General features: G+C 33.6%; 1 protein-coding gene across 5 annotated transcripts in view; it reads left to right on the forward strand.

The window, feature by feature from the left end:
- LOC132287204 (uncharacterized) overlaps nt 1-14,667 on the forward strand; it is a 33,867-nt gene extending 19,200 nt beyond the window's left edge. Inside the window, exons 5-7 of one of the 5 annotated variants that reach the window (XR_009472945.1) lie at nt 1,793-1,859; nt 13,744-13,818; nt 14,064-14,667. Coding sequence is in view for 4 of the 5 variants with exons in the window: in XM_059789738.1 (XP_059645721.1) it covers nt 1,793-1,817 (25 nt within the window). In the remaining variant the exon portion in view is untranslated. Of the gene's footprint in view, nt 1-1,792; nt 1,993-2,548; nt 11,172-13,743; nt 14,038-14,063 lie in introns of those variants that run through there. The other 4 variants (XM_059789738.1, XM_059789739.1, XM_059789737.1 and 1 more) reach the window with 4 other exon arrangements.
- The last annotated feature ends 944 nt before the right edge of the window (nt 14,668-15,611 follow it).

Genomic DNA, 15,611 nt, shown 5'->3' on the forward strand with positions numbered 1-15,611 from the left:
TCTTCCATTTTCCCTTTGAGATCCTCGATCTGCAAGTCGAAATAGGTAACTTTCTTTGCCTTTTCCTTAAGACAGAAGGCTGTGCCTTCATGAGGTCGGGAACTCCGTGGGAGAGATGGGTGGACCACCTCTCTATGTCGGTTTCCCACTTGGCTTTGTTCCACTTCGGTCTCATTTTGGGGAGGATGATTATCCTGCTCTTCAAGATTCCCATTACCTCCATTTGTATTTGAGAGATCTTGTTGTGGCAAGTTTTGTTGAACCGGTTGAACAAGATGTTGCAGGAGCGCGGCATTTTGCTGGATCAACTGGTTTATATCCTGACTCAGAGTTTGGACCTGCAGTTCCAACGTTGCAAGCCGTGTCTGGTCGTTTGGGACGTCTAAGTTTTCACCCGACTCTTCCCTTTGACTAGATCTCTGTGACGGTGTTCCTTCGGTAACCATACCGGACCACAAGCGTGTGTACCTAACCCAACCGAGTAATTAATTGATTCAAGGGAATCGTCGCTCCCACAGACGGCGCCAACTGTTGAGGGTGAAATTCATACGGTCCGATACGACACCGTTTACCTGTAAGGGAAAGAGGAGAAGATCGATGAACCTTGACAGCACCGGTGTGGTGCCTGCCAAGAGCTCTCCGACGATCAAGTTAGTCACCGGAGATCTAAAAAGAAGGTAGGGATTTAATAATCATTTTTTCGTTGTACCTTATTCTCGAGTCGTCGTTCTATTTATCATCGCTTCCCTTATTCTCGATAAGAGAATTTCATCATCCTTATTCCATGGAACTTATCCCATGGAAATCTTATCCTGCATAAGATTTGTCATCATCCCCATAGAAATCTTATCCTGCATAAGATTTGTCATCATTCTTATTCATGGAAATCGTTACCCCTAATAACAAAATATTATCGTTGATCGCCGAAAAGATCTGGCGGCTGGTCAACACTTGGTTGCCTATATTGTTAGGTCAAGATTAGTTTATTTTTCCCTATCAAGAACCATAATATATTCATTCAGCTTTTGATAGCCATCACACACACACAGTGGCACACAGACACAAAACCCTAGCTACTTTTCACTATTGGAACAAAGGTAAAGGCCCAAATCAAACGAACCAAAGTTAGAACAAATCAAATGATGAGATGAACGAAGGAAAGAAACATATATAAAGGATCGATTCATGCAAAGGGAGAGAGAAGAGAAGAGAGAGAGAGGATGAACATACCTTTTGTCACCTGAGGCGATAGCGGAGGCTGCACCCTGCGGAGTGTTGGAGCAGATTGTGTCGTCTGAAACTTGCCCTAACTTATTTTTATTTTATTTTATTTATTTCCCATCCCCTTTGTCGTCTGAAACTTGCCCTAACTTATTTATATTTTAAATTTTTTTCTGTCCCCTATTGGCCTCAAAATTTGAGGCCCTCTAAAATCTGAGGCCCAAGGAGACCGCTTTGGCAATTACTTGGATTATTTTAGTAATTCTAGTGTATATGAGGATAGTTTTGGACATTTGAACTTTAACTGAATATCAAGAGAAAAATCAACTAAACTCAAGGAGGTACACAAATATATTTTAAGAACTTTAATTAGAACGTAATAAAGTCATACCAACATGAATTTATGAATTATGCATTGGAGTTGTAATGAAATTAAGTTCTATGGAACGCTTTTCTAGTTCTGGAATTAGAGACACATATGCATAGAATCACCCAAAAACTTTGACAGTTTGACTGACTAATTAATATTATGAGAATTAGTGAACTCAAAACTTCACTTTTTTCGTGACAGATTAGATCTCAAAGTCTACAATTGAAATCTCTCTCAGTGGGCTTCTCTCAGCTTTGAAGACTTGGAGGTGAGGACTATAGTGTTTTTTTTTTTTTTGAACTATGGATAAACTAGACTTTGGGGGGTGTAGTTTGCTCTTTTTAACTAGTCTTGTTCATTTATTATATATTAACTACTAAAATTGGTGTTTTTGAGTTTAATTGGTAGTTCAGAGGGTATTTTGCCACAAAGTGATACTTTAGGGGGTTTTAATTTAGCCTAATTTTTATTCAACAACTTCAAAAAAATTAATTTTTACTTTTTTGTAATTACATTATCCATCCCCTTAAATCCCGACTCTATATGCATTTTATGTGATTAAAAATCTCTAATTTCCCTCTTATTCGTTTTCCCAATCATTTGTTAATAATTTAAAAAGTGTAAAGGGAAAAAAAAAAATCCTACTATTGACAAATCAGCAGAAAACCCCCGAACGACAAATCCATTAACTATTCTATTTTTTTGCGATTTACCCCTTCGGACAAGCTTCTATTCAGAATTTACCGTCACACAATATATAATTTAACGACCATAATGCCCTTATGAGCATGAAGAGACTCTAATACCCCTTAGTGTAACCATTACATCCATACACATACTGTTACACACAAACACACCCTTATGCCATCAATCAGTGTTCATCTTCTCACGCTTTCTGATTATATATATATATATATATATATATATATATATAAATATTGTTCATTTAAACTGCAGGGCTAAACATGTTGGCATTTGACCATTAATTCATGAGAAGAGGACGCTAACATATTCAGGAACAGATCCAGGGAAGTTTGTTAATTTCTCTCTCTAAAAATCTAAATCAGAGATTCAATCTCCCAATAACTATCCTAGCCCAAGTCGCCAATGGAGCTTAGCTGCCAGTTTCTTGAGAGAGTATTGCACTAATGTGATAACTAAGCAATAGAGGTTTTAGAGAAGTCTTTTTTTTTTACCTTAATATGAAATAGAGAGAGAGTTTAGAAAGGCACGAAGCAAGAGAAAAAGAGGGGTTAACAAAAAACTAAACGCAAGATACTAAACGGAGACAAAAAAAAAAATATCTTTAAAGTTAGGGTTAGAGGTCTGATATCCTTTGATATTGGAGTGCAATCGTATAAAAGTGGTGTGTGAATATTGTCTCTCTTTCTTTAATTTGATTTTCTGTCCCAATTTATTCTCTATTCTTTGCATTAATTTATTGAAATTTGGTTTGAACTGCAGAGGATGCTTAATAAATTAGAGAGCTTTACAATCAAAACATACTTTATGCTAATTTTTCTCCTCCCTCCATCTTACTTTCCATTATTGGTCTTTTACTGTGAGGAGGCTTGGAATCTTCAAAAAGTTGAATGTCAAGAAATCAATGAAAGGAAATTCAACGAAGATCTCCTTGTCTTGTTGTGTTTCCATCTTCACGTAAGTGGTGAGATGGACGAGTAAGAAGCATATGGTGGAAAACACTAATGGCCCTTACCATGAACCACCATCCTCCCATCCAGAAAAAATCCAAGCAACAACCTTCCCGGAAAATCCCTTTACCAAATCATCTCAAACCACCTACAAATCCTTCCCCTCATAATATCAGAATTTCCCATACTCCACAAGTCAGGAAAACCCCAAATAACTCATCTCTCCCTAAACAGTCTTCCTCTAACTCCATGCAAGTTTACCATCCTCCCATTCCACCACACAATGGTCAATCACACGATTCCTTTCCTCCCCCAGTACATAACCCAATTCGCATCTCCCTCCCATCTTCTAGCCAAGCTCCGGCCATCTCAAGGAACAGTAAACCACCACTACCACATGCTAAAGCTCACATCCCAGGATCTACTTCAAAAGGCAACGAATCCAATAACTTCAATACAGCGTTGTATAAATCCCCAGGCCACCAAATTGAAAGATTGACAGAGGAACTCGAGTGGGCACAAAAGAACCTTGGGAAATTACTTGAAAGGTACAAGGAGCTGAAGAAGACAATGTCAGAATTAAGAGTTTAGCTTGCAAAAAGCAAGTTATAAGTTTCCATTCCTCTACTACCACCACCGGCAACTGTCATCAACCATCCACCACCAAATGACATCCTTGTCCCTCACACCAATGACGGCCATGTTCCAGACTCAATTTCAAATTTGAATTTCAAATCCATTGATCAGGTAAGCTCAAGTCAGCTTCTACCACCTAAGAGCAGGTCCAATGGACAAAAATTTAGCGATTTTTGGCCAGGTTTGGATATTGGACTGCTCCAATAGGGTCGCCAAATATTGGGCCCCACCAAATGGATCGCGGTATTTCTATGACCCTGTTGGCGAGCTGCGGGCCCGCATCCATTTTCATTTAATTTTTTTATTCTGGCCCAAAACTGACATTTAGCCCAAAAAAACTGTTCCTAAGGGCATGTTTGCCTGGATAAAAAAAAAAAAAAAAAAAAAAGAAGGAAAAAATCAGTTTTTTGGCTGATTTTGGTCTTTTTTTTTTTCTCTTCAAAATAATTGAACCAAAGAGTCGTTAAGACACTGTTTGGCTGACACAAACAATGCCTTAAGGGCTTTTTTGGGCAAGAAAAGTTAAAAAAAAAATAGATAAAAGTGTTTTTTTTTTTAAAAATTTGCTTTTTAAAATATTCTTATTGAAATATAGCCGTTTTAGGCACTATTTAGCTGACCCAAACAGTGCCTTAACGGCTATATTGGTACAAAAACTTATTTTTTGAATTTTTTTTGAAAAAAATCATTATATATATTTATTTATTTTTAAAAAAAAAACTTTCATTTTTTCTCTATGAATATATCAACCCTAATTATTATTCACATCATATTCAACCCCTATTATTATTCACATCATATTCAACCCATCTTCTTTAGTTTTCAATCTGCAACTGCAACCACTAAGTCATTTTCTTAATCTTTTAGTTATATTTTTTACTCAAGTTCAATTTCATGGATCCTTCACCACCATATTACAACTATTACTCCCAATTCAATTAATCAAATGATAATTTTGATCCCTTCTTATTTGTTAGAAAAAAATCTCAATTTGTTGGAGATGAATCTCAATTTTTGTCTCATCAACCATCTTAAGTTTCCAACATTCCTACTGAAGTGTCACAATCTAGTAACTCCCAATCTCTCAGAAAGCAAAGGGCTATTCGGCCTCCTAATTGGTCAACGGTTGAAGATGAGGCTTTATGTTATGCGTGGATGGCCATTAGCACTGATGCGATCATCGGTTTAGACCAACAAAAGACAGTGTTATGGATCCGAATTCAAGAAAGTTTTGAGCAACACGTTAGTGGTGCCGATACACTTAAAAAAAATCATATCGCCTGCTTGAATCGTTGGTCCATCATGCAATAAATGATTATCAAATTTTCTAGATGCATGGCCTAGATCGAAAGGAATTACCCGGGCAAAACAATGAGTATAAGGTAAGTTATTTATTATATTAAATTTAATTGGTAGATATTTTAAAGATTTGTCTTCTAATAATTATTGATTTTTATTTTTTTAGATGATAGCAGCCAAACAGTTGTTTGCTCGTCAAAATAATACCAAATTGAAGTTTGACAGTTGTTGGAACATTTTGAAGAATAACAATAAGTGGCATTTACATTGTCAAAAAGAATTGACATTAAAAAAAAAAAAAAAAAAAAAAAAAAAAAAAAAAAAAAAAAAAAAACAGCCGAAGAAGAAGAGTGGAATCCACATTGATGATAGTGAGCCTATTGGTCACTCAAACCCATCTACTCCATCAAGTAATGCAGCAACGACACCAAGTTTGGTTGAACGATCGGCGCACATAGGCAAAAATGATCCGACGAATATTGAAGAATGTCAGCGACCAGAAGGACGAAAAATAGCAAAGCAAAGGCGAAATAACAATAAAAAACAATCTGAAAGTCAAAATGATTTCATTAACAAATTCGATCATACAACAGCCCTTTATCAAAGACAATTTCAAACTCTTGAGGCCGCTCAAATAGCACGAGAGGCACGCAAAGTAGATAAAGAAAAAACCAGACAACTCGAGCTTCAAAGCAAACTAAGAGAGATTAAAAAAAAAAAAAAAGAGCTGAAGAGATGTTAATCATGCAAAAAGATCCAGAATCGATGCCAACACAAGCTGGGAAAGCATGGCTAATTTGAACGCCAAAATGAAATATTAGCATCTATACGCGCACGTGGTAATTCAAGCTTTCCATAAGATTATCTCAAACATTCCATATGATTGTTTTGTTTTTCCTAGTTGTTATGTTTTTAATTCATGTCGTATTGTATTTATTTTTATTTTTATTATATTGTTTAAATTTGTTTTGTTTAAATTTATATCGTATCATATTGTTTTTAATAATAAATATTGTATTGTTTAAATTTTTTTTTATAATATAGCCGTTTTAAAAATATAGCCGTTAGGAAAAAGTTAAAAAATAAAATTTATTAAAAATTTAAAAAATATTAATATTTTTGGAGAACGAAAATACACCATTGAAGTACATCCGATAGTTAAAATTTAGAGATTCTAAAGCGCTGACGTGACTATTGAAAAATGCTGATGTGGCAAATTTGGAAAGCCCATTGGAGATACTCTAATGTTAGTCACCAGCTCCCCCAGAAAGGTAACAATAGTGCACCTACTACATGTATCCCACAACTAGCTACCAACCTAACACTCTAATTACAATTGGCAAGCAACTACCTCTCCCTCCATAGCCCACAATCTCACAAATTCACCTCCTATTTCCCCACCAGTCAATAATCATCAGCTAAATTCTTGGTCTGAGATAGTAAAGCAGGACTCCAACAGCATAAATTCGAATACTCTGTCCCAAATCCAGATTTCTCCTTCATTGATCCACCTAAGGAGGTAGTAGATGAATGTCTCCACTTTTGGGTCTCTACCCATTTGATTGGACTCTTAACTCACAAAAGAATTCCTTTTAAGGTAATTCAAAATGATGCATCTAAACTTTGGATGTCTTATGGACTCACCAATACCATCCTTGGGAAGAACAATTCATTCATATTCAGATTCAGCTCCAGCAAAGAGGCAGGCAATGTTTTCTTTAAAGGACCTTGGTCCATTGTAGGTCACCCATTTTCACTTATGAAGTGGAATTAAGACAGCATCTCCAAACCACCTCACATTGGATGCCTACCAATTTGGGCTAAACTCTACAATATCCCTTTCAAATTTTGGACTGCAAAAGGGTTAAGCCACATTATCAGTTTAATTGGTGAACCCCTTTATGCCGATCAGGCCACAGAAAGCATAACAAAGTTGAGATTTATAAGATTATGCATCAATATTACCTTACCAAACCACTAAAGTCAGAGGTACAATTAAAGGATGAGGATAACCACTTTGTTTAGATCAGAGTGGAGTATTAATGAGTCCCAAAATTCTGCAACAGATGCCACCAGCTCAACCATACCGATACATTCTGCCTTCTAAACATCATTAATCCACCATCTATTGAGGATTGTGGAAATGCTACCCTTTCTTCTCTTATAGTGAACAATGGCAGTCCAATGTTAGTGCAACAAACAACTGAGTGGATTACATCCAGAAAGAAGAAGAAGAAATTACCAGTAGTCCAATCAGGAAATCTGAAGCTCCTAGGTTCATCACCATCAACATCTACTAACAAATTTTGATAGCCTAGCACAATTGGATCCAGGCAACATTTCTTCCCCCCTCTTCCCCCATCGGCAAATCCAAAATGCTTCATTTAGAAGCAAATTCTCCATCCACATCAACTGTTGTACCATTGTCACACAGTAGGAGATTGAACTTCTCACAATTCAATAGTCCCTCAACACGAATTATCATATGTCGTAGTCCACTTGTCCCTGGGAATGCTAATTCTCCTGCCATATTTCCTCAATGATGAACTCTTCCTCAACTGCCATAAAGGACAAGCTTCCATCATCCTCACATCCTCTACATGCTTAGAGTCACCAGGAGGGTTTGATCCTCTCATCATTGAGTGAACCTCCTACTTAGAGCCCACCAACATCAACTTGTAACATGATGACAGTTGGAAGCCTAAAGAAAGCTGCAAGGAATAAATTAAGAAGTTAGAAGCATAGATTTGATGTCTCAGAACAATGGCTAAAGACATCTTGGAGGTTCTTTCACTCCAACCTTTAAATGATCTCTTTTGTTACATGGAATATTAGATGGTTAAATCAACCCTATAAGAAGGCAAAGATTAAGTGACTAATCTCTGACAAAATGCTTGATTTAGTCTCAATTGTTGAGACTAAGGTCTCTTCTTCAAATATAGGGTCAATTCATAGATTTTTGGCCCCAAACTGGTCACTAATCCCCAATTACAACTACTCACACCTTGGTAGAGTTTGGGTTATCTAAAACCCAAAGATTATTGACCTTACTATCATCGATTAGCAAATAGGCTATACATTATTCTATATCTATCATAGGACACAATGTATCTTTTTTCACCTTTTTTATACATGTGTCTAATCTTGTACATGGAAGACAGTACCTGTGGGATGACAATATAAGTCATTCAAGCACCTTCATGTAACATAGCTTATCATGGGTGATTTTAATGTTTTTTGCACTGCTACGGAAACCTTTAGAGGTACACAGAAATGGTGTCCATCTATGATTGATTTCAAAGATTGCCTTCAACAGGCAGAGCTAGAAGACCTAAAGTTCAGTGACATTCTCTATTCTTGGAGTAACAAAAGTTTGGGAAATGTTTACATCACCAGAAAATTTGATAGAGCTCTTGTCAACCATCAATGGAGTTCCAAATTTCCACTCTCAGAATGTGAAATTCTCACACTAGGAGTCTTTGATCGTAGTCCAATCCTAGTGACTATGGATTTTAATATCCCAATTAGATGCATTCCCTTCAGATTTTTCAATTCATGGACTACACCTTCTCAATTTTTACCCTCTGTTCATAAGATTTGGAACAATTTCATCAATGGCACAATAATATTCCAAGTTATACAAAAACTCAAAATGCTAAAGTCAATTCTTAGAGCAAATTACAAAAGAGAATTCTCATATGTTGACTCAAAACTACAAGCAGTGAAAGTAGAGTTGGATGTTTGTCAAGTTAACCTTGATCACTTACCTAGTGATATCAACTTAAGGCATCTGGAAAGAGTTCTAATTGCTGAGTACTTAAAACTGGCCAAGGTCGAAGAAGACATGTTGAGCCAGAAGTCAAGTGTAATATTTCTCATTTTTCATACTTTCCATTTTTTGGGGGATTTTTTAATTTTTTTCAGGATTATTTCTTTTTTGCCTCGTTTTATGTGCTGGATACCGTAGGGTGTGCCAGATGAGTCCTGAGAGTTGGTTGGCGCATTTCTTAGAGTCCAAGACTCTTAGGAATGCATTGTTGGCCATTTCGTCATTTTTCATTTTTTCAAACCGGGAAGTTGAGGGTGGGACCCGCAACCAGGTTTGTTATGCACAGGGATTATTTTTCGTGGCCGTTGCATTTCGTACATTATTATTTGATACACGTTTATGTGAATATGTGTTTGGGCATGTGGTTGTGGCGTGCGCGCGCACACACACACAGACAGAGATAGAGAGATAAAAGTGATGTTTTATTTCAGTGGGGCCCGCCATTATTTTGGTCATTATAATGACCAAATGGTCATTTGACCATTTCATTTCTTCCTTTCTTCCATGCCATTTCTTTCTTTCCTTCTGTATTTTTCTTTTTCTTTCACCATTTAAGCTTAGATCTGCGCTCCATCTTTGAGATTTTGACTTTGCCACTGAAAGCAAAGTTAACGAGTAAGACGAAAGCTTGGATTTGATTGGAGCAAAGCTTGATTTGGAGCACTTTGGTGATTTCAAAAATTGGGGGTTTTTCTTGGTTTTAATTACTCAAAAAAGGTTGGGGTTTCTAATACACTATTTCTTTGATTTTGGTGAATTATTTTCTTTTAAATTTTGTCAAAAACATGTTTAATTTGTAAGTTTTGTTTATGGTTATTTGAAATTATATGTATAATAAGCATGATGAGGTGCCCTACGTGTTGAATGTGCTAAATGACATGCTTAAATGATTTATTGTGAAGATATGCACATAAATGCTTGTATACCAAATGCTATTATTGAGGAATTTGTTGTTTGAGAACTTATTGATTTAATTTCCTAAAAGCATGCAATCATGATATAGTGAAATTGTGTAGAATTTTATGTTTGGCATGGCATTGAAAAGCATGAATCATTCATGCATGAGCATTGGGAAAGAAATAGGAAAAATTGTTTTAAAAAGAAAAATGAAAATTGTTTTGGGAGAAGAGATTTGAAAATGGTTTACAAAAACTCGAGTGCCTAGAAGCTGCCTAGTGGCGTTAATGTGACTTAGAGGGAACTAGAGAGGGACCTAGCATGGTTGAGTTAACTATGCCCTAAATGATACCCTGGAGCTGCCTTATGGTCAGGAATGTTAGCTAATCCTTCTCTCGTGGCGCTATAGAGTTGCTATAGGTCGGGTTGCATTAACGGTTTGGAATAAAAAAAAGGGAGAAGTTTTAGAAAATGGAGAGCGACATTGGCATATCATTGCATTCCATTGCCATAACTTTGTGTGTATATGGTCGGATGGCCTGTGTCATTGTTATGTTGTCTTCTAAAATTGCATGATCCTGTATTTCTTTACTCTATACTTTGTTTAGATTCACGGGGTCATTAAGAGGTGTGTCTTAGGCACCTCCTACTGAGCGGTTGTGCTCATCCCTTATGTTATCATTTTCAAGTCACAGGAAGGAAGTGGCGGATGACATTCCACCATAGGCTTTGTAATATCCCGATATTTTAAATGATTTATTAAATTGGGATTAATTACTTTTATTTTATTTTTAAATGATTTATTTGATTTAATTTGAATTAATTGCGTTTATTTTAAGTTTTAATTGATTTGTTTTATTGGGTGCTTAGATTAATTGTTTTATTTTATTTATATTTCGTGAATTATTGATATGATGATTGTTGTGTGTGTGTGCTTAATTATTGATTCAATTGTTGGCATGTTGATTTTATTGATATGGTATGACTTAGTTGTAAATTCTTATTTGTATATGTGTTTTATGTAATTAGTTATTTTAATTTAAGTGTTTATTTAATTATTTTATTTATTTAAATTAATTGCATTGGGCTTAGGGAAAGTTGGACTAAAGGATATGGTCTTGGGCTTAGATAAAGTTTTGTTGGGTTAATTAACAAAGGCTCATGATTGTGTGATTATTTAAATGATCGTTTTTAGATAATTATAAATATATATATATATATACGATTTAACTAACTAATGATTAATTATGGAAGGTATATATTTATATATAATATAATATATGTTTATATATATATATATATATATATATATATATATATATATTATTTAAAGATAATAATTATTATTTTTATTGGCTAATCTTATTAAGAATAGGATTAGGGTAATTAATGTGTATAAATATACACATAAGGTTTTATTATTGAAAATTTTTCACGTTAGAAAATAAGAAAGGTAGAGAGAGAAAAAGAATAGAGGGTTGACAAGGAGGAGGTCGAATCTGAAAAAGAGGACATCGGATTTGGAAGAGACGATCAATGCTTGAAGCGTCGGTTTTGATTCGAAACCTTCAGGCGAGTTTTCTCTATTTTTCCTCTTAAAACTCATAAGTATTTCACCTTGAATATCAAGGCTTTAGATTAAATTTATTAATTTGAATCATAGTTAGAATGGATTAATCAAATACATTAAGTTAATTTTATTTGATTAAATCAGAATTTAATCAGAATAGTTAATAGCATGAATTATTATTATTAAATATTTTTGTGGTTTTAAGGTTTGATTGTAATATATAGGTGTTGTGTATATTTTAAATCAATTTATAGGTTGATTTATGACCCAAGACGGATATTTTTGGTTTCCGGAATTTCTGGAATTTTTCTTAAATTTTCTGGAATTTTTTGATATTTTTCTGGTATTTTTGGGAATTTATTAGAATTTATTTTTATATATTTCTTGGAATATATATATATATATATATATTATTTATACATATATACACACTGGAGGCATCTGTAGGAGGGGCGCAACAATTGGTTGTAATCTAGTGTGGCATGGCGCATGAAATGATGGTGCACATGCTAATCTAGGCTATTGAAAAAGTTTGATATAAGTGGATTGATCTGGTGCATCGCGGCGTATTGAAGTATGGTGCGCATGTGAATCTGGACCATGGATTAGGCTTGGTCAATAGAAGATTGATCTTGTGTGGGTGTATACATGTGAGCTCAGGTGAAATAATTTAGTGTTGGTGCATATATATGAGCTCAAGTGAGCTAATCTGGTATGGGTGCATTTGTGTGAACTCAATGATATAATTCGGTGTGGGCGCGCTCACAGCAGCTTTTGAGCTCAGCCTATTATTTTGCCTGTTTGTGACATAAAATTGAAACGGTCATAACTCAATCATTTTAAATTGAAATTGGGTCGTTTTTGAGCTCAAATTTAAGGATTTTTCGTCCTCTTTCTAATGGCACCAATTTTATTCTCAGATTCCCATCATAGTAGGAGATATTTACGTTTTAGTAAGACGGTATCGTAAAATTATTTAAACCGAGATAGAGTATTTATGAACTTTCTGACATATTTAATAGTATTTAATTTGCTACTAAGATAATAAATTAATAAATGATTATGGAAGGATGATATATATATATATGTATATATATTATGGTTTATTTAATTTATGAGTTGTATGGATAAATGTGTGTTTGTATATATATATATATATATATAATTGTAGATATATATGTATATGTGATTTTAAATAATTAAGGATTATTAAGGAAGGATTATACACATATATATTATATAATTTATGTGTATATATATATATGTATGTTAATTAAGATTGTTAGTGTTATTATTCTTACTTGATATATCTGGATGAACTGGTTATTAAATTAATGATATACTTATGATCTGCATGAGATGTCTATGTATGAATTAGTTATCGTTTAGTTTAAAATTGATACATGGATGAATTGTAAGCATAGGTGAGTTGCCAAAGGCTTAAAAAAATATTGCCTTATTTGTATGAATAAAATATAGACATAGAAAATATGGATGAATGATTAATTTAAATGTATAAATAAATATACTTGTGAAGGCATGATTGATTTGCCAATGTATAAATAAATATACTTGTGGAAGTATGATTAAATTGCCAATGTATAAATAAAAATACTTAAGGAGGCACGGTTGAGTTGTTAATATATAAATAAATATATTTATAATGGCATGGTTGATTTGCCACAGCGTAATTAAATTGTTATGTGTTAGATGATTAAATTTCATCTATGGTTATTATATATATAGATTGGATTATGATTTATTATTCTTAAATTAGAATAGTCGAGTATTTACAAGTTAGTATATTATTTTATATATATTAATAAAGTAATATTGGAGAAGGCATGGAGAAATTGCCAAAGCATAAATCTTTACTTTTTGATTTAAATAAATAAAATCATGCATTAGTGATTATAGGGTTTTGGATTAAATGAATTATTCCTTAGATTATGGTTTATTATTTAAATGATTAAATAATTATTTAAAATGGAATTAAGGTTAAAATGTTTTTCTTTAAAAGAGAAGGAAATTGTGGATTGGTTTAGGTAGGATTATGTTTTAATTATGGTTTAATGCTTTGAAAATTAATGAACTTCTTATTGGATGTGAATGTTATATTGTATATAATTATTTATACATATGCATATTTTTATTAAACTTAAAACTTTATTAGATTTAGTTTTGATCAGAGATAATCTGCTTATTGATTTTTAGAGGCTTGGTAGAGAAAGTTTGCTCGTAGGGTTTAACCCGCGATTTGTTTTTTTAGGTTATTAGAAATTCAAGTCTCAAGGTTGAGGATCCGCAGCTGGAGGATTTATCCATTCTTTCGGTTTATTTAAAAGTAGGATATTATTATTATTCCATTTGATGTTAGTATTTAATAATGAATTTCTGGATAGTGGATTTTGGTTATCGAGTTCTTGAGTTACAGGATTTCCGAGTTGTAAATTTTAGAGAATTGTTAATGGAATTTTTTTTATTTAATAGATTTCTTTCAGTGAGTATTTATTCTTTTTATTTCTTTTTGTAATCTGTACTTGTTTGAAATATTTTAATTGTTTTGATATCCTCTAATTTTGTGCACAGACTTGATCGACTCGTGTTTCGAAATTAAAGGGTGTCACAGTTGGTATCAAAGCACTCCAGATTCAAGTGTCCCTAGGGTATCTTTCGTTGTGTGACTTTCGCATTGTGTACTCTTTTACTTAGAGCTTAAGTTTAGGATTCACTGTATTTTATATTCGGTCTGTTAGTGCATTATAATGACAAATTGTTGAGTTTTATCAGAAAATGGTAAGACATTGATTTGGAAGGTATTTGAGAAAGAAGGAGCATAGGTGCTGGAATCGTATGCTAAATTAGTACGTAGGGAGATAATATTTATTGTGAAAACTGATTGAATGACATAAACTACGAAGGTCGATAGTTTACGTTCACACAGTAAGCATAGATGTGAGATAGAATAGATAACTGAATTGGGGAAAGTTATTACCTCTACACTCAGTATTGTTTAGGGAGGATGAATGTAGTTGTTTTTAAGTTCTGTTTTGAGGATTGAGGTGTTCCAAGGTTATTTAAATCATATTTGGTGATTTAAATGGTTGAAATAGACTGGTTAACATCTCAAAATGCATAATATACATTAATATGTAAAGACTTGAACAATATGGAATTTTAATTAACTTACATGTTGTGAATGAATGATTTAGTTGCTTAATATTATTCTAGCAATTTCAATGCATATTTATATGATTTCAATCATGTATTAGCATATAATATAATCATATATTTATCGAATTTTTATTATGCTTACTTCTAAATTATTTGATGTATAATTATATATGTTGCATCAATTATGGATTTTATAGATTTATGCACCATTAAAATAATATGGGGGTATTTTAGGGACGGATTAAAGGAAAAGTTAAGTCCTACCTATTTGTGTATTTTAGGGACGGATTAACGGAATAGTTAAGTCCTACCTATTTATATTTAGAAGGGAACGGATTAACCATAGAGTTAAGTCATACTTATTCGTGTCAAGTCAACGGAATAGTTGGATGGCATGCCATTAAAATAATATGGTTGGATAGTTTACTTTTATATTTGGATAGAATGGATTTTATAATATGTATAGATATGTGCCACGATATGAGCTTGAGTCTCAAAATCAATGGTTAGGATGAAGACGTATATTGCCGATTGATTGAGATGAGTAGTTGGATTTAATGATGTGTGGGCCTTGGTAGAAAGAGGACTCGTGACCACCTTTGTGTGCGTTTTACATGAGATACCCACTATCCGGTTGAGACTGTCTTAGTCCAGTGAGATCTCTAGTGTGTACTTATATTTATCAATTATATAAATATAGAATTAGCTAATTAGAGATATACAAATATTGAGGTATGTAGACTACAAGGTAAGGCGTATCAGAATATAAAATGTTAAGATGGAAGACAGGAATGATAGTGACAATAGCCATCATTACTTGCAAAATATCTGGTATGTTCGTTATTAGGTGTGATCAATAGAGATCATTAGTATTGTATAGTCACTTCCCATATTAAAATGGCTAAGGGGAGATATTTTTGCGAATAATATTATGGGAATACCCATGTTGTGAGGGAAGTTTAT

Source organism: Cornus florida, unplaced genomic scaffold (assembly GCF_030987335.1).
Source record: "Cornus florida cultivar Cherokee Brave unplaced genomic scaffold, ASM3098733v1 CherokeeBrave_3.0.0_Hap2_Chr11, whole genome shotgun sequence".
Lineage (NCBI taxonomy): Eukaryota > Viridiplantae > Streptophyta > Magnoliopsida > Cornales > Cornaceae > Cornus > Cornus florida.